Raw genomic sequence first — 19,144 nt, 5'->3', positions numbered from 1 at the left:
TGCGTTAGGTAAGGTTTAATCATTCTTATTTTCTGAATAATTTCTGTGTATTTTAATTTTTGATGTAAGATGATGATGGGTGATGCCATCTGTGAATCGGGCATAAAGTTTGCAAACTGAGTTTTTTTTCTTTTCTTTCCTTTTCTTCATATTATTGTCATTGTTGTTTAAATAGTTTTGAGATTGTATTTAAACAATATATGTTTACATAATGTTTTAAGTTGAAAGTAATCAACGTTATGTGAATGTAGTGGAGTGACGCTGACGTCACTTGTGCGCCAGCTTGTGGTGAGAGATGTGCGCTGCATTTTAGCAGCTGCTCAACTTAATCCATCCTTGCAAATCTCTATCTAAATACATGCTAAAACTGTTTCATTGCGTTAGGTAAGGATTGCAGCATGTGTTTGATGAACTTGGACTGTTTCATCACGCTGTGATTGTTTTGGGATTCGGGTCGATACGGACGCGATACGGTGGAATTTGCTACAGATGGACTACACACTCACAGGACTCGACTACTAAAGTTCGTTTTTCTTCAGCGTTTGGATTCGTTGGGAAATCTGTAGGCTTTCTCTCCTTTATATACACACACACACAGACTGAACTGAGCTAAACACATTTCTACCTCAAATTGAGAACTTTGGTACTTTACAATATTTGGATTCATACTGTTTGGGATATGTATATATTTTTTTTGTTACTTCAATTGTTGAATGGTATCTTTTATTGTTCAATTGGTCAATTGTGAAAAGAAAGAAAGAAAAAGTTGCATAAACTTGCAATACAGTTCAAAGGTATAAAGAAGAAAAAGGGTAGTAAATACAATACTATTCACTCATGTTAATTCTTGTGTTCGTGCCTTTATTCAAGCAGTTATATATATATAAATTAAATAAGATCTGATTTCATATAAGTGCAGACACACTATTCTTAAACTATTTTTTTTTTGTTGTGTGAGACCCCGAACCCGGGACTCCAAACATTAAGATAATCTGTTAATTTAGGTGTTTGGTGATCTCAGACCTAGTAGATATTTTTTTCCTCATTTTCTTTAAGAGAGAAAAATTTGGCGCCCAACGTGGGGCTGCGCTTGTGTGATAAAATTAATCTTTATTAATTCTGTTATTTTCTAATTTTTTTTCTACCAACTGTCTTGAATATTTTTTTTTCTTTTCCTTTCAACATGGACTTGTGTAAGCAGTATAACTGTGATCCTGAAAGGTCTGTGTTACTTACCAATGTAGACCCAAATACTACTCTCACGGATGTGAGAAGATTTTTCGATCACCTAGATGAGGTAGTGAAGACAGAATGGGTAGGTGACAGATTTTCAGGGGAGATGATTTGTGAATTTCAGGAGGTTGCTACCCCATTAATAGCAGAAGAAGAGTATCTGAGTGCTGATGGCAAAGGTATATGGAAAATTGTACCCTTAGATGCTGGACAGATCAAAGAGAAAAAACATTCCTCTAACAGTCTGACAGCATCACAGACTACGTATACATGCCAAACCTTGGATGATATGGCTGATCAGCTGTTGGCACAAATAGAAAGTTTAGCCCAACTACACCATGTAGATGCAGGCGATTTAAGTATACAGGTTGCATCTAAACTTGCACGCAAATCTGACAGAGGCCCTAGCACATCAACTCCTGCTCCGAGAAAAATCTGTGACCGCCCTGCAGTTATGGTAAATTCACGACTACAGTCTGCATCAAAAGTGTCCTTTGCAAAGCAAGCCGATCCACCTCTAATAGAGGCTAATGTAATGAATGAGACTCCTGTCACATTTACCATACCACAGGAGGTGAAGCGCGTAGTGGTGGAACATGTAGTTAAACATAACCAAGACTATATAGGACAAGTATCCTCACCACATAAATTGAGAATGTTCTCAGGGAATTTTCCCAAGCCTAATGGTGAAGTAGACTTCACCACATGGCAGTTGTATGTGAAGCAGCTACTAGCAGATACTGCTGTGATGGAAAGACATAAATCAAGACTTATCTTGGATAGCCTACTTCCCCCTGCTCTTAATGTCGCTTTAAGCGTAGGCATGAATGTAAAACCAGAAGTGTATGCGCTGGAGCTAGATAAAGCTTACGGTAGTGTAACTGGTGGAGATGAACTCTACATACAGTTTATTGAGACGCACCAAAACCAGGGTGAGAGGTCTTCTGATTATTTGAGGCGGCTCCATTCTCTGATGCAGGAGGTAGTTGAAAAGAAAGGAGTGATTGACAAAAATTCGGATACACTGCTTCTTAAGCAGTTCATCAGAGGGTGCTGGGACGAAGTTCTGATAACTCAGTTGCGTCTTAAAGATTTACTAACAGATTTGCCAAAACCTGACTTGAGCTATTCTAGCTTGCTATTCAAATTGAGGTCTTATGAGCATGAGAAGCAGCTCAAAGAGAACCGTATGAATCTGCATTTATGTACGCCTAAGGTTAGAGCACAAAGCCAAGTGCAGTTAACTGTAGACCCAGGATTTGGAGCAAGTAATGCAAAAGAGAAAGACCATCTGACATTGACAAACCGTATAAAAGAGCTTGAAGCTGAGGTGGTTAAAGCAAAGGCACAGAAGCCAACCTCAGCTCAGACGTGTACAGCTGATCACCTTCCTGCAAATATGCCTAAGAAGAAAAGAGGCAAAGAAGCAAAACTATTACGCCCTGTGCCGCAAATACAAACTAGGTCACTGCCTATTAGTGGGTTTTGTTACCGTTGTGGCGAAGACTCTCACTATTTGCAACAATGTCCTAATCCAGTGAACGCAGCTTTGGTCCAGCAAAAGTTAGTTCAGAGGCATGAGCAAAGAAGTCCTCTAAATAGAATGCCCAATGCACATTTAAACACAGAGTAGCCTCTGCTGTGGAACGAACAGAGGCTGGGATTGTAAAAAGTTCCATTGAAAATACCAACCAGGTCCCTAAGGGGTTAATCGGAGAACCTTGGGAAAGCAGAGCTTGGCTAGATGGTGTTGAATGTCAGTGTCTAATCGACACTGGGTCACAGGTAACATGTGTATCAGAATCTTTCTACAACCAATACTTACAAAGTAGGGCCATAACTCCCATGAGAAATTTACTCAGAGTAGAAGGAGCTGCAGGGCAAATCGTTCCCTATTTGGGGTTCATTGAGATAGAAGTACAGTTCCCTAAGGTTGTTTGTGGGACGGATGCAGTTGTAGGTGCATTAGCACTTGTCTGCCCAGATCAAACCTACAGTGCTCATCTGCCCTTGTTGGTAGGCACGAATGTCCTCCGCCAGCTAATGAGTGATTGTAAGATGCTGCGGGGAAGTGAATATCTACAACAGCTCCCCATCGGCACCCATTGGATAGCTGCATATCAGGAGTGTGATAAGATTTTGACACATTGTAATAGGACACAGCACACTGCTCCAGTTAGACTGTCAGGCAGAAAGGCAGTAACTATAGCCAAAGGAGAAAAGTGTGAAGTAACTGGAGTCTATCGAGCTAAGGATTGTGGTAAGAACAGGACAATGATACTCGATGAACCGCTGATGCAACATGTTCCAGGAGGTTTAGTAGTGGAATGTAAATTGATACAAGCAGAGCCGAGAGCTCGAAATAAAGTCAAAGTAGTCATTCGAAACGTTTCGAACCACAATGTGACATTGCAGCCAAAGGGAGTGCTTGCAGAGTGTTCAGCGGTGGACTGGATTAAGCCTGTCCCCATTCATGAAAACTCTAGCACCTCCCAAGTGATCACGTCTCTGATGGCACCGCTTTCAGCCAAGTCAGAAGACCCTGTGATTTTGGATTTTGGTGACTCTCCTATTTCTGAAGGGCTTAAAACCCACATCACTGAAAGAATAAATTGTGAAACATCAAGCGCATTTTCAAAGCATGACTTAGATGTGGGGCGGGTGTCAGGAGTGGCACATCGCATAGAGTTAGTTGAACATGTCCCCTTTAAAGAGCGTACTCGGCGTGTCTCTCCAGCTGATTTTGAGGATTTGAGGAAACACTTATTAGATCTGCTTGCTAGTGAGATTATAGAGGAGTCTAACAGCCCATATGCTTCCCCAGTAGTACTGGTGAGGAAGAAAAATGGTGACTTGAGAATGGGGTAGACTACCGTAAGCTTAACAAGTTGACCAAGAAGGATGCATACCCTCTCCCTAGGATTGAGGAGACATTTGCCTTGTTGTCAGGCTCTAAATGGTTTTCAGTCCTAGACTTAAAGAGTGGGTATTATCAGCTGGAAGTGGAAGAGAGTGACCGCCATAAAACGGCATTCACTACACCGTTCGGGAACTGGCAATTCAAACGTTTACCACAAGGGCTGACAAACTCTCCTGCAACTTTTCAAAGGACCATGGAAAAGGTCATGGCTGGTCTGAATTTGCAGGAGGTTATAGCTTTTCTTGATGACTTGATTATTTTTCTGACACCCTTGAACAGCATGAGGATAGGCTCATGAAGGTACTCCAACGGATTTCAGCTTTTGGGCTGAAGTTGGCACCTTCCAAGTGCAAATTTTTTTAAACCTCTGTAAAGTATCTAGGGCATGTTATTTCTGCTCAAGGTATACACCCTGACCCGGACAAAATTTCAGCCATAACTGAATGGCCAGTCCCAAAAACTGTCAGAGAATTGAGGTCATTTCTAGGATTCACAGGGTACTATCGTCGTTTTGTTGAGGGTTATTCTCAGATAGTTAAGCCCCTCAATGCTTTATTGCAGGGTGAGTTCTCTACCAGACATTCAACTTCATCTTACCGTGGTAAGGGTAAAGTACAATCTCTAGCTGGAAGATGGGATGATAATTGCCAAGCTGCTTTTGACTCTATCATACTGAAGCTTACAACAGCACCCATTTTGGGTTTTGCAGATTGGAGGTTACCTTATATCCTCCACACTGATGCCAGCGTCAGTGGCATAGGTGCTGCTTTATATCAAGTTCAGAATGGGAAGACCAGAGTAATTGCCTATGCCAGCCGTGGCCTTTCAAAGAGCGAGAAAAACTACCCTGTGCATAAGTTAGAATACTTAGCACTAAAATGGGCTGTGTGTGAGAAATTTCACGATTTTCTGTATGGTACAAAATTTACCATACTAACGGACAACAACCCATTAGTGTATGTGCTCACTACAGCAAAATTAGATGCAGCTGGTCATAGGTGGCTCTCAGCCCTGTCAATGTATGATTTTGATATCAAATACACAGCCGGCAAAACTAATGCTGACGCCGATGGGCTCTCCCGGCGTCCTCAAGAGCCATTAATTGATGATGCAGAGACCATCAGTATGGATGAGCGAGTAGCTAATTTGATTAATAGAGCAGAATGTGCAGAGGCTGAGTTTGAGAAGTTTGATCAGGAAGCTATTAAGACCGTGCAGTTACAGCATTTGGCTTATTGCGAGACACATACGGTACAGTCAGGTATGGAAGGAGACCTGCAGGAAGGCAACATCAGTCCGTCTCCGGCTGTAGAAATGCTTCTTTGCGATGATGATGTTGTCCCAGATAGCCTGATTGAGCCTTGCCACTGGCCTGGACAAACTGCTTTACCCAGTATGACTCCGGCAGATTGGTACAAGTTACAAAGAGAGGATGTCTCTATCAGGAGAGTAATCAACCTGGTCGAGTCTGCTGAGAATTTATCTCGAGCAGAAAAGCTCAAAGAATCAAAAGAAGTGAATCTAATGCTGAGAGAGATACACAAAATGAGTTTAGTTGAAGGTGTGCTATATCGTATGGTATCTGATCAGTATGGCCAAAAATATGGACAGTTGGTAGTTCCCCATAGTTTCAGGGAAAGGGCTCTTGAGGGAGTTCATGATGAAACTGGGCACATGGGGTACGAAAGGACTTTGGAACTAGCAAGAGCTCGATTTTATTGGCCTAAAATGGCAGAATATGTGGAAAGAAAATGCAAAACATGTGAGAGGTGTGTGAAGAGAAAAGCTCGGGCACAAAGAGCTGCAGAGCTAGTAAACATCAAAGCATATGCTCCTTTAGAGTTAGTCTGTATTGACTATCTGTCCTTAGAGCCAGATTCGAGTGACACCCGTAACATTTTGGTCATTACGGACCATTTCACAAAGTTCTCGTGGGCATTTCCCACAAAAGATCAAACAGCCAAAACGGTGGCTTCAGTGTTGTGGGAAAATCTTATTTGCAATTTCGGTTTTCCTAAGAGAATTCACAGTGATCAGGGTGCCAATTTTGAGTCTGAGTTGGTGAAAGAATTGTGCACAATAGCTGGGGTTAAATCACGCACTACACCCTATCACCCTAGGGGTAACCCAGTAGAGAGGTTCAATCGGACTCTCCTTGATCTCCTGGGAACCTTGAGTGATAAAAAGAAAGAGCAATGGAGGAAATATGTTCGTCCCCTAGTCCATGCGTATAATTGCACTAGGAGTGATGCGACCGGAGAGTCTCCTTTCTTCTTGATGTTTGGTCGTCAAGCTCGCTTGCCGATTGACCTTTGTTTTGGTATTAACCCAAAGGGGCATAACCCCACAACTCATACTCATTATGTGACAGAGCTGAAACGACGGTTGAAATATGCTTACCAGTTGGCTGTTCAAAATGCTGAAAAGCGACAATTGATGAATAAAGCTAGGTGGGATAGTAAGGTGACAGCGGCTGCAGTAGAAGTTGGCGATCGGGTTCTTGTAAAGAACGTCAACATCCGAAGAAAGCATAAAATTTCCGATCGTTGGGAATCTGTGGTATATGTGGTGGTAAAGCAGCCTAATGCAGACATCCCTGTGTATGTTGTTCAGCCTGAAAGTGGAGAAGGTCATGAGCGTGTCTTGCACAGAGAGCTTTTACTCCCCTGTGGGTTTCTCCCACCCTGCACTGATGAGATCAGTGAAGAGTCTGCAGTTGTGGAAGGTGCAGTTACTCGCAGGAGGAGTAAACGTGAGTTGGGAAAGAACTCAAAAGCTGAAAGTTGTGATGAAGTAACAGAAACTGAAAGCACCAAAGTGATACTGAACCCTTGTGCCCCAGAGTTTCAGTTGGGGGTAACATCACAAGAGAGTTCTGATGCTTTGGCGTCTGATAGTTTGCTGAATGTACAGGCAGAAATTGAGCTGTCCCAAAGTAATAATGATGTTGATTTGGGGAACCAATTGAATGAGGGCTGTGAAGGGAGAACTCAGCAGGAAGTATTGTCATGTGTGGACAATGACAATGAGCAGTTAGAACATTCTGGAGAGTTACCTGCTGAAGTGAGCTCTGACATTCCTGTTGCCTTGAGAAGGTCACAAAGGGACAGGAGACCTCCAAGTAACTTGAAAGATTTTGTATGGGAAGCACAGTGTGGAATGCAAAATGCAAATACAGGTGTCATACCAAATTATGTTAGTCAAGTAATTGAGATGATGCAACAGCAAATGAGAGTGCAACAAACTCAAAGTGATTTGTTGTTTAACCTTATGGGTCATGTATCAAATTAAGTATCACAACTCAGAGTGGAATGTTTTTGATCCTTAAGAGTTATGCAATCTATGAAGTGCCTGATGAGGACATTAGAATTTGAGCAGGGGAGGATGTAACCCACTCAAATAATTGAATTGATGGAATGAATATTTCTGTCACTCATACCTGAGACTTAAGTGTTTTTTTTATTATCATTGTTTTTTTTATTTGTATATTTTTTTTACCTGATGCATATAACATGTTTAGTCATGTAAAATACATTTATATGTATGTGTGTATTAATTTTTTGTGTGTGAATTGTAATGGATTATTAGAGAAGTTGAGTCGAGTGATGCTGACGTCACTTGTGCGCCAGCTTGTGGTGAGAGATGTGCGCTGCATTTTAGCAGCTGCTCAACTTAATCCATCCTTGCAAATCTCTATCTAAATACATGCTAAAACTGTTTCATTGCGTTAGGTAAGGTTTAATCATTCTTATTTTCTGAATAATTTCTGTGTATTTTAATTTTTGATGTAAGATGATGATGGGTGATGCCATCTGTGAATCGGGCATAAAGTTTGCAAACTGAGTTTTTTTTCTTTTCTTTCCTTTTCTTCATATTATTGTCATTGTTGTTTAAATAGTTTTGAGATTGTATTTAAACAATATATGTTTACATAATGTTTTAAGTTGAAAGTAATCAACGTTATGTGAATGTAGTGGAGTGACGCTGACGTCACTTGTGCGCCAGCTTGTGGTGAGAGATGTGCGCTGCATTTTAGCAGCTGCTCAACTTAATCCATCCTTGCAAATCTCTATCTAAATACATGCTAAAACTGTTTCATTGCGTTAGGTAAGAATTGCAGCATGTGTTTGATGAACTTGGACTGTTTCATCACGCTGTGATTGTTTTGGGATTCGGGTCGATACGGACGCGATACGGTGGAATTTGCTACAGATGGACTACACACTCACAGGACTCGACTACTAAAGTTCGTTTTTCTTCAGCGTTTGGATTCGTTGGGAAATCTGTAGGCTTTCTCTCCTTTATATACACACACACACAGACTGAACTGAGCTAAACACATTTCTACCTCAAATTGAGAACTTTGGTACTTTACAATATTTGGATTCATACTGTTTGGGATATGTATATATTTTTTTTGTTACTTCAATTGTTGAATGGTATCTTTTATTGTTCAATTGGTCAATTGTGAAAAGAAAGAAAGAAAAAGTTGCATAAACTTGCAATACAGTTCAAAGGTATAAAGAAGAAAAAGGGTAGTAAATACACTACTATTCACTCATGTTAATTCTTGTGTTCGTGCCTTTATTCAAGCAGTTAAATATATATAAATTAAATAAGATCTGATTTCATATAAGTGCAGACACACTATTCTTAAACTATTTTTTGTTGTTGTGTGAGACCCCGAACCCGGGACTCCAAACATTAAGATAATCTGTTAATTTAGGTGTTTGGTGATCTCAGACCTAGTAGATATTTTTTTTCCTCATTTTCTTTAAAGTGAATCCAACGTATGGGTTACACATGCATCTCTTCTTTGGAATAATAAAGTAAACATTTCTAGATTTCTTCATTTTTTTACACATATATGGAATTGTCTTATTAAGCACATTTTTAAATCTCCTTTATTGTGACACATTAAATAAAATGCTACATTTTAGGTAATGTTTAGTCGTGATTACTTGACTTACTTAACCAATTCTTAAATGGAAGAAGTTTGGCACAACCAAGATTCTTCGAAGAGCTGGTTGCCAAGCCAAACTGATCAATCAGGAAAGAAGAACCTAGTAAGTGGGGAGACCATGATCCTAATAGTCACTATGACTATATTGTATGGAGATAGGACAACGTTCCAGAAGGAAAACCAAATTCTCTTTTCACTTTGGCATTATGGGGTGCTGAGTATTAATGAGAAAAAAATGTAAACAATTGTAGTATCAGGCTTCAACATAATCAAAATAGATAAACAGAAGAGGGTCTAAATCATGTTTAAAAAATGTCTGTCACAGCAACACTGTTGTAGGACTGAATGATAATTGTTCAATCCTGTACATAAAAGATGGAACATTAAAATCTGTTTATACTTTCCTTAAGGTAACTTCATTCTTCATTTGACCTTCATTACAACACTATTATGCAGTACAGTTCATTACTGTCTATATGTGAAGAAAACAAAGTGCCAAAAGCTTATAGTCTAAGTGTAATTGTAATAGTAAAAATCATACATTAAATATTATACATTTATTATACGTCTACATCAGTAAAAGTTTATATCACATTTTAAGTAACAATATCAATTATTATGTATAATTTTTTATAAAATTAATCCCACGTATCCTATAACAAAAAAAAGGAATTTCTTAAAACCCGTGTTCATGACTAGGCTGTTGATATGTAAATGTTATTCATGTTAATCATCTCACTTCTAAGTGTTGAAGGTAAGATCTTCTTCAGCATAGTTGCAAAGCGTTTGGCAGAGTTCTTTCTCAAAAATGGATACATAGACACCTCTGTGCATAAAGGTGGCATACCAGGTGTCCCAGGATGCCTAGAGCACACAGGCTTGGTTACACAGCTCCTCAGAGAAGAAGGAGAACAGGGGCAATCTGGTGGTGCTGTGGTTAGACCTGGCCAATGCCTATGACTTTACACCCCACAAACTGGTACAGGAGGCTCTGGAGAGGCACCATGTTCCTGTCATAGTGAGAAACCTTATCCAGGATTACTACAGTGATTTTAAGATGAGAGTCTCATCTGGGTCAACAACATCAGAGTGGCATACAGTGGGAATCATCACAGGCTGCACCATCTCAGTCATCCTGTTCGCTCTGGCAATGAATATGTTGGTGAAATCTGCTAAACTGGAGTGTAGAGGGGCCGAATCCAAAACTGGAACACGGCAACCACCAATTCATACCTTTATGGATGACCTTACAGTGACAACAGAGTCAGTGCCTGGAGCTAGATGGATCCTTAAGGGGCTGGAGAGACTGATTGAATGGGCCAGGATGTCATTCAAGCCTGATAAATCCAGATCCTTAGTGCTGAAGAAGGGCAGGGTGGTGGAGAAGCTTCGTTGTACCATATCAGGAACTCAAATCCCAACCCTGTCTGAAAAACCAGTTAAAAGCCTGGGAAAGACTTTCGACAGAAGCCTCGGGGATACAACATTGTCGACAAAACTGGGCTCCCACTCAAAGTCTAACACAGAACACCAATTTGAAATGAAATAAATGAAAGAACAGGGTAGGTTTCTTCAGAAATACCTTATTTTGAACAAAAAGCTGAGATTATTGCACTTTTGTCAAGGACTTTTGTTAGAGATCAGACTCAAAACGATAATCAAAACATACACAGAGTATTTACTGCTTTTGGATCCATATTGTGTTTTATAAGGAGGGATAGAGCGCCACCTACTGCATAATATCAGAAATATGGATAAAAATATTAATATTTAAAAAACGTTGATGTAAAATCAGTCTATAGCCTTTGTCAGGGTGTGTGATTAACCTGGTCAAGCTGTATATGACAAGCAGGAGAGAGAAAATTCAAATACAAAGAGAACATATCGCAGGTGTGCAGTAGTGTCACCTAGTTTTAAAATATTAAAGCCTTGATGAAATAAATGCTTTTATTTTTTTCATAATATTCAAGTGCCTTGGATATTTGATTTTATTTAATTTGCTGAAAACAAGATGCCGCCGGTACCCGGTATGTGTACATTCAAAGAAAATAATGTGTTCTATTTTTATATTCATGGCGCAGTGCTTCTGGTCCGTTGTGAGACCCCCCTTAACCCTGATCAAACTCACCTGCCTGCAATTTTCTATGTAGATTCTGTAACATAAACGTGCGTCATAGAGCCAAACCCACAGTTCCTGTTGATGTTTACAGAAATGCATGGATCATAGATTGCTTCTCAATGTGCAATTAAATAGTTTTCATGACCAGGAATGTTAATGTTATTTCACACCCCTGTAATGGTATTGCTCTGTGTTTTGTTGTATTCTGTGTATTTTTGTATTTTGGACTTTTATTTTGACATCCTGTTCTGTTCTGGCTTTTATTTTGAAATACATCCTGCCATGTTTCACTTCACACTTCCTGTCTGTTTGTATAAAGCCACTTCCTGTACTCCAGTTCAATGCTGATTATTACATCGCCCCATCCTGTCTGTATCTGCCTGTTACCTGTATCTGTTTCTGTGAATCTGTATCTGCCTGTTTTTTGACCTGTGCCTGTTTATTTGGATTTTGCCTGTACTGCCGCCTGCCCTGATATATTTGCCTGTCATTGGATTTACGATTGTGGATTACCCTCTGGATTTGTTTGCTGGCCCTTTATGGGATTTTACAATAAACACCTTTTGCATATGGATTCCCCTTCTCTTTGCTTTCATTAAAGCACAGACGTTACAGAATAATCAGCCCTAACCCGGAATCCAGCGAAGGTCAGTAATCTCCCACCAGCACCATGAAACCTGTTTATGCACTACTTGCACTCCGTCAGAACCACCGGCCCATTGAGGAATATGTGAGTGATTTTTTGGACTTGAGTAATCAGGTACATTTTGACGAGGACACTTTAAAACCCATTTTTTATAATGCCCTTGATGAGTGGTTGCGTCTGTGTATGCCTCATGATATGTCTGCCTGGTCCCTGGAGAGTTATATTGACTTTGCCCTGTTGTTGTGTGGCTCTCCCTTCACGGTGGGTGTTGCGGATAGCAAACCAGAAGCTATTCCCAACACGCCACGCCATGTCCTGCCTGTTATGCCCACACCTGTACCAGTTATGCCTGCTCTGTCCATGCCTGTTCCCAAAATGGCCGCCACCATGCTTGCTCCTAAAATGGCCGCCACCCTGCCTGTTCCCAAAATGGCCGCCATCCTCCCTGCACCTGTACCTGTTTTTGAGAAAACCACCACCATTCCTGCACCTGTACTTCAGAGAGCCATCATCAACACCACACCTGCATTAATGAGAGCTATTGTACACCCTGCACCTTCCGTCAAGATGGCCGCCCTGCCTGAACTGACAACCCCAAAGGTATGTCTCATTGACTCAGTTATTTCAGAATTTGCCATAGCCCTTTGGTGCGTCTGGTCTGCCTTCTGCTCTGTTGTTCCCGAGGTTCCTCAAGGCCCTGAATCTGAACCATCTGACTCATCTGATCTGCCCGACTCATCTGATCTGCCCGACTCATCTGATCTGCCCGACTCATCTGATCTGCCCGACTCATCTGATCTGCCCGACTCATCTGATCCATCTGTCCTGCCTGATTCGTCTGTCCCGCCTGGTTCGTCTGGCTTACCTGGCTCACCTGTCCCGCCTGATTCGTCTGGCTTACCTGGCTCACCTGTCCCGCCTGATTCACCAGTCCCGTCTAACTCATCTGATTTGTCTGGTTCACCATCTGGGACATCGCCACAATGGGCTGTGGAAGCTTTCCCAAGTTTTTTTGGGGGGGGGGTAGTACCCGGACACAGGAAGGAGGCAGAGGACACCGAGGCGGAGACCGAAGTGGACTCTGATCCCTCCTCTCCTTGTGTTAAAGGTCTATCCCTACCTCATGATCCTGCTCCATGTTTGCTCCTTGATCCTGCTCCATGTTTGCCCCATGACCCAGGTCCAAGCCTGCCCCATGACCCAGGTCCAAGCCTGCCCCATGACCCAGGTCCAAGCCTGCCCCATGACCCAGGTCCAAGCCTGCCCCATGACCCAGGTCCAAGCCTGCCCCATGACCCAGGTCCAAGCCTGCCCCATGACCCAGGTCCAAGCCTGCCCCATGACCCAGGCCCGCATCTGCCCCATGACCCAGGCCCGCATCTGCCCCATGACCCAGGCCCGCATCTGCCCCATGTCCCCGGCCCGCAGCTGCCCCATGACCCAGGCCCGCATCTGCCCCATGACCCAGGCCCGCATCTGCCCCACGACCCTGGACCATCCTGGCCTTATGACCCAGGACCTCTCCTGAACTGCCCTGCCTTCGCCAAGAGGTCCTGGCCCGCCCGCCCACCCTCTATTGGACTGTATGTTTTGTTTGTTGGGCTCCGGGAGTCGCCCTTTAGAGGGGGGGTTCTGTAATGGTATTGTTCTGTGTTTTGTTGTATTCTGTGTATTTTTGTATTTTGGACTTTTATTTTGACATCCTGTTCTGGCTTTTATTTTGAAATACATCCTGCCATGTTTCACTTCACACTTCCTGTCTGTTTGTATAAAGCCACTTCCTGTACTCCAGTTCAATGCTGATTATTACATCGCCCCATCCTGTCTGTATCTGCCTGTTACCTGTATCTGTTTCTCACATCTGATTTGTTTGCTGGCCCTTTTTGGGATTTTACAATAAACACCTTTTGCATATGGATCCCCTTCTCTTCGCTTTCATTAAAGCACCCGTTACAACCCCACACAAAAAAATGTAATGTTGGGTTTGATTAAAAAAATTTAACAGGGTCTACACAATTTGTTTAAGTAATCTCAACAAACAATAATTAAGTTCATTTAAACAAAAGAAGTTTAACTTAACAAACCTCAGTAGAGTTAACAAACAACAACAGAGTTATATACATGAAAAATTTAATTAATGATGACAAAAAAATTGAATAATTCCATTTTATAAACTACTTCTCTCTTAATTAGGACTTAATAAGTCCACAACACCAAATCAATCTGAGTACAGCTGCTCAATACAATTCATCATATAGCCCGCCCACCCTCTATTGGACTGTATGTGTGGTTTGTTGGGCTCCGGGAGTCGCCCTTTAGAGGGGGGGTTCTGTAATGGTATTGTTCTGTGTTTTGTTGTATTCTGTGTATTTTTGTATTTTGGACCTTTATTTTGACATCCTGTTCTGGCCTTTATTTTGAAATACATCCTGCCATGTTTCACTTCACACTTCCTGTCTGTTTGTATAAAGCCACTTCCTGTACTCCAGTTCAATGCTGATTATTACATCGCCCCATCCTGTCTGTATCTGCCTGTTACCTGTATCTGTTTCTGTTAATCTGTATCTGCCTGTTTTTTGACCTGTGCCTGTTTATTTGGATTTTGCCTGTACTGCCGCCTGCCCTGATATATTTGCCTGTCTTTGGATTTACGATTGTGGATTACCCTCTGGATTTGTTTGCTGGCCCTTTTTGGGATTTTACAATAAACACCTTTTGCATATGGATCCCCTTCTCTTCGCTTTCATTAAAGCACCCGTTACAACCCCACACAAAAAAATGTAATGTTGGGTTTGATTAAAAAAATTTAACAGGGTCTACACAATTTGTTTAAGTAATCTCAACAAACAATAATTAAGTTCATTTAAACAAAAGAAGTTTAACTTAACAAACCTCAGTAGAGTTAACAAACAACAACAGAGTTATATACATGAAAAATTTAATTAATGATGACAAAAAAATTGAATAATTCCATTTTATAAACTACTTCTCTCTTAATTAGGACTTAATAAGTCCACAACACCAAATCAATCTGAGTACAGCTGCTCAATACAATTCATCATATAGACCTTTTTAATTACAGTTTATCAAACATATCACAAACATATTACACATAATGTAATGTTACATTTCAAACAGTTTATTTGTTTGTTATGTTCTAAAATATATCAGAACAAATTTATTGAATCATAACTGGCCACTTATTACTCACGTACGTATGTAATGATGCTACACTTCTGCAAGAGGGTGCCAGAACAACAATTACCCTGCAAAACCTCAGCCAATGAGATACAAGTCTGTATTAAGTTTAAAATATGTTTAAGCAAAGTTGAGAAGACACCCTTTGTTGAATGAACTAGATTAAATTAAGTTCACGTTGTTAAATTGATGTTTTTAAGTAATCACAACATGAAAGGATTTAGTAAAATTGGAATGTCACTGAAAAGTGAAAGTTCATATTTTTGAGTGCAGTGCAAAAGATTTACTGAAACCAAGCTGCAAACAATGCCACAGGGATGAAAACAGATTGTACAAATTCGAAGTAGGCACCTTTATAAAAATATGAACATATTGCCATGACTTTCAGTAAATCTCACTAAAACGTGAGAATACTTTATTTTGTGTTACGTGTCACACACTCATTTTTGTTTGCTAATAATTAATTCTTTATATTTTTTATTCTTGAACATTTTGCTTCATTGCTGACTCATAAAGGTCCCATACTATTGAATAATTGTCATTGAGTGTCTCTATCTCTCTGTTCTTCTCCTCCATCTGTCTGTTAAACTCCTCCTGCATCTTTGACTTTGATTCCAAAATGTTTCTCTTGAGTTCAGGTAGGATGATCTTCATGAGGTTTCTCTCTGTCTCCACCCTCATCTCTCCTTCATACATCTGCCTGATCTCCTCCATCTCCTGTCTGTGTTTCTCCTCCATCTCAATCTTTTCTCTCTCTCTTTGATCTTTCAGTTTGTTAATCTTTCTCCAACTCTATCTTTAGTTCTTTCTTTTTTTCTTCATCTCTTTCTTCTCTCATCTGTCTCTCTAGTTCACCTGTTCTCTCATTAAGTTGTTTAATATCTCCTTCATGTTCCTCGATCGCTCCCTCTATTTTTCTCAGGGACCTCTGCACCTCCTTTTCTATTTTTTCTTTCATCTCTCTCTCCTCCCTCTCTTTTCTCTCCTCTCTGTCTCTCGTGATCTTTCTCTCCATCGCTCTGATCTGAGACTCAATCTCCAGGTAGATCTCACTGCTGTAAAATCTCTCTGTGTTTCCTTCCACCATCTTCTCAATCTTCTCCAGCAGCTCTGAGATCTGTGAATCATCTCCACTCTGATGAATGTTGAGACAGTGAAACCTGTTCCCACATTTCTCTACAAGTCTCTGGACCTCCTGATTCCCTGACTGGACAAAATCCTCAATGTTCTTCTTTTGTTCTTCATCAGTAACAGTAAAAAGGATCATGGTGTTCCTCCAACATCTCTCCCCAAAAATCTCCTCCATTTTCTCCAGCATTGCTCTCTCTACTCCAGTAGATTGTTGTACTGGTATGATCAGGAGGAAGGCGTGAGGTCCTGGAGCAGACAGATGGACACAGAGCCTCACATCCTCTCTCACCTCCTCCAGAGAGAGACCAGAGCAAAACCAGTCAGGAGTTTCCACCACAGTCACCTGCTTCCCATTCACCTCCCCCTGTCTGCTCTCACTCTGCTGGATCTCTGTTGATGTATCAGTCTGGATCTTCTCCTCTCTGTTCAGGATGATGTTTACTGATGCACTCTTCTCAGATCCAGCACTCCCCAGCAGAACCAACCTGAGCTCTGATCCAGAAACCAACACTGAAGCTGTTTCTCCACTCACTAGAAAACAGAGACAATTGGATGAATTGAGATAGATGTGTCCATGTGTCTGTATCATTTGTATGCCCCAAACAAAATGTATTAATTTCTATTGTATTGTTTCATTATGAACTCACTCGTTGGAGGATCTAACTCCTTACTGTGTCGTCGTCTTACTGGTGTTGTTGAAACTGGTGCCTCCACACCAGTTGGAAATAAAGCACCAGAACAATTACAATTGAGCAAATGCTACAAGACATTATGTATAAGTACAATAATAACATAGAAACTCTGACATACATTTATAATTAAGTTGTTGAATTGTTTGTTTCTGTGTTGGACATGAAGTTGGACATCCATAATAGTTTGTAACATTGACCAACTAAATAAAATAATTTTTAGTAAATCATTTTTGAAAGCATACAACTTGCCATGGTTAATTGTCTCCCCATTAGACATTTCTTACCAGAACTCTTCAGTAGTTTGTTCTCCTCCAGCAGTAGTTGTAGTTGGCTTTTATTTTCCTGTAGTTCATTTTTCAGTGTCTCCAGTTGATGTTTACTGGTTTCCAGTTCTTTGACTGTGTTCTCCAGCAGTCTCTCTTTCTCACTCATCAGTTTATTTTTCTCTTCAATCTCTCTGGTTGTTTGTAGTAGTTCGTCATTTGATTTATTTAGAAAAGCCGTTTCTTTGCTCTTCTCAAGTTCTTTAATCTGTGCGTCTCTTTCACCTAGAAGTTTCTCAGTATCGTTTGCCTTTTTCATTCAACTCTGCAAGAGAAACACAATCATTTCAGTCATAAACAAACTAACTTTATCCCTTGTGTATTCACTGATTGTTTAAATGCTAAATATACTATGACTGAAAAAGTTTTTTTCTAATGTGTATTTTAGGAGCTGTAGGGGTGTGTAGTATTGGGGTGAACATTTTGAGCTCTCAATGATTCAATCAGATTCTGATTCTGGGAGTCAACGCCAAATTTCAAAATTATTCTCAATGCAAATGTTTCAGCCACAGCTAAAGGTTAAAAACCTCAAGCACATATTCTGCGTATTGGGGGCTTCTAGATCACAGCAAACTATAATTTGTGCAAACACATTAATTATCTCCACATTATTATTTTGCTGGGAGGTACAAATAGTGATATAATAAATAAAAGACTTGTGAGTGTTCATGAGAGATTTATAATTGATCTAAATCAGATCGTTTTAATTAAATGGTCTATTCAGGTTACAAAACATATCAAATTTGTTTATTAATCAGATTTAATAAACAAGATTTTGGCAGGGTAAAATATTGAATCACTGGCTTGATTTGGCAAAGAGAAAAAAAAATCCTTGGAGGATTTGACTTGCCCAGGATAGCCCTGAAGACTCACCAGATAAATGTGTAGATGACTCGCTTTTCAGTCGTTCAGAATGCAGATTTTTGATTTCTTGATCTGAAAAATAAAAACAGCTTGAAATTAGATTTATGTTTAACATGCATCTGATGCAAAATAAAACTGAATATTGACTGAAAAGCTCTCCTTCAAAATAATTTGATCATAATTCAGACACTCACCAGATTGTTGCTGTTGTTGTTTGTGTTCTTGTAGTGTTTTCTCCTGATGAGTGAATTTAGTTTTCTGTTCATCCAGTTGTGTCTTCATCTCCTGTAGTTCATTTCTCAGTGTCTCCAGTTGATGTTTACTGGTTTCCAGTTCTTTGACTGTGTTCTCCAGCAGTCTCTCTTTCTCACTCATCTGTTTATTTTTCTCTTCAATCTCTCTGGTTGTTTGTAATAGTTTATCATTTGATTTATTTAGAAGTTTGTTCTTTTCCTCTAAAGCCGTTTCTTTGCTCTTCTCAAGATCTTTAATCTGTGCGTCTCTTTCACCTAAAAGTTTCTCAGTATCTTCCAAACGTTTGCATTTTTCATTCAACTCTGCAAGAGAAACACAATAATTTCAGTCATAAACAAACTAACTTTATCTCTTGTATATTCATTGATTGTTTAAATGCTAAATATACTATGACTGAAAAAGTTTTTTTCTAATGTGTATTTTAGGAGCTATATGGGGTGTGTAGTATTGGGGTGGAAATTTTGAGCTCTCAGTGATTCAATTAGATTCAGATTCTGGGAGTCAATATCCAATTTCAAAATGATTCTCAATGCAAATATTTCAGCAACATCTAAAGGTTAAAAACCTTGAGCAAATATTCTGGGGGCTTCTACATCACAGCAAACTATCATTTGTGCAAACACATTAGTTATCTTCAAATAAAATTATTTTGCAAAGAGGTGCAAATAATAGTGGTATGATAAATAAAATACTTGTGAGTGTTCATAGAGAAGAAAAATGTCAGATTTATAATAATTTATCTAAATCAGATCATTTTAATTTAATGGTCGATTCAGGTTAAAAAACATATCAAATTAGTT

The 19,144-nt window shown here is 40.1% G+C and overlaps 1 protein-coding gene across 4 annotated transcripts in view; it reads right to left on the bottom strand.

Moving 5' to 3' along the window:
- Window positions 1-19,144, bottom strand: part of LOC129439427 (uncharacterized) — a 148,020-nt gene that overhangs the window by 34,222 nt on the left and 94,654 nt on the right. For all 4 annotated transcript variants that reach the window (XM_073860596.1, XM_073860599.1, XM_073860600.1 and 1 more), the window contains 2 exons: window positions 18,599-18,646; window positions 17,187-17,450 (listed from right to left, as the gene is read on the bottom strand). In XM_073860596.1, coding sequence (XP_073716697.1) covers window positions 17,187-17,450; window positions 18,599-18,646 — 312 coding nt within the window. The remainder of the gene's footprint in view (window positions 1-17,186; window positions 17,451-18,598; window positions 18,647-19,144) is intronic.

This window comes from Misgurnus anguillicaudatus, chromosome 22 (genome assembly GCF_027580225.2).
Source record: "Misgurnus anguillicaudatus chromosome 22, ASM2758022v2, whole genome shotgun sequence".
Taxonomy (NCBI): domain Eukaryota; kingdom Metazoa; phylum Chordata; class Actinopteri; order Cypriniformes; family Cobitidae; genus Misgurnus; species Misgurnus anguillicaudatus.
Note: the sequence above shows the minus strand (reverse complement) of the source record. Positions and strands in the feature narration are given on the sequence as shown.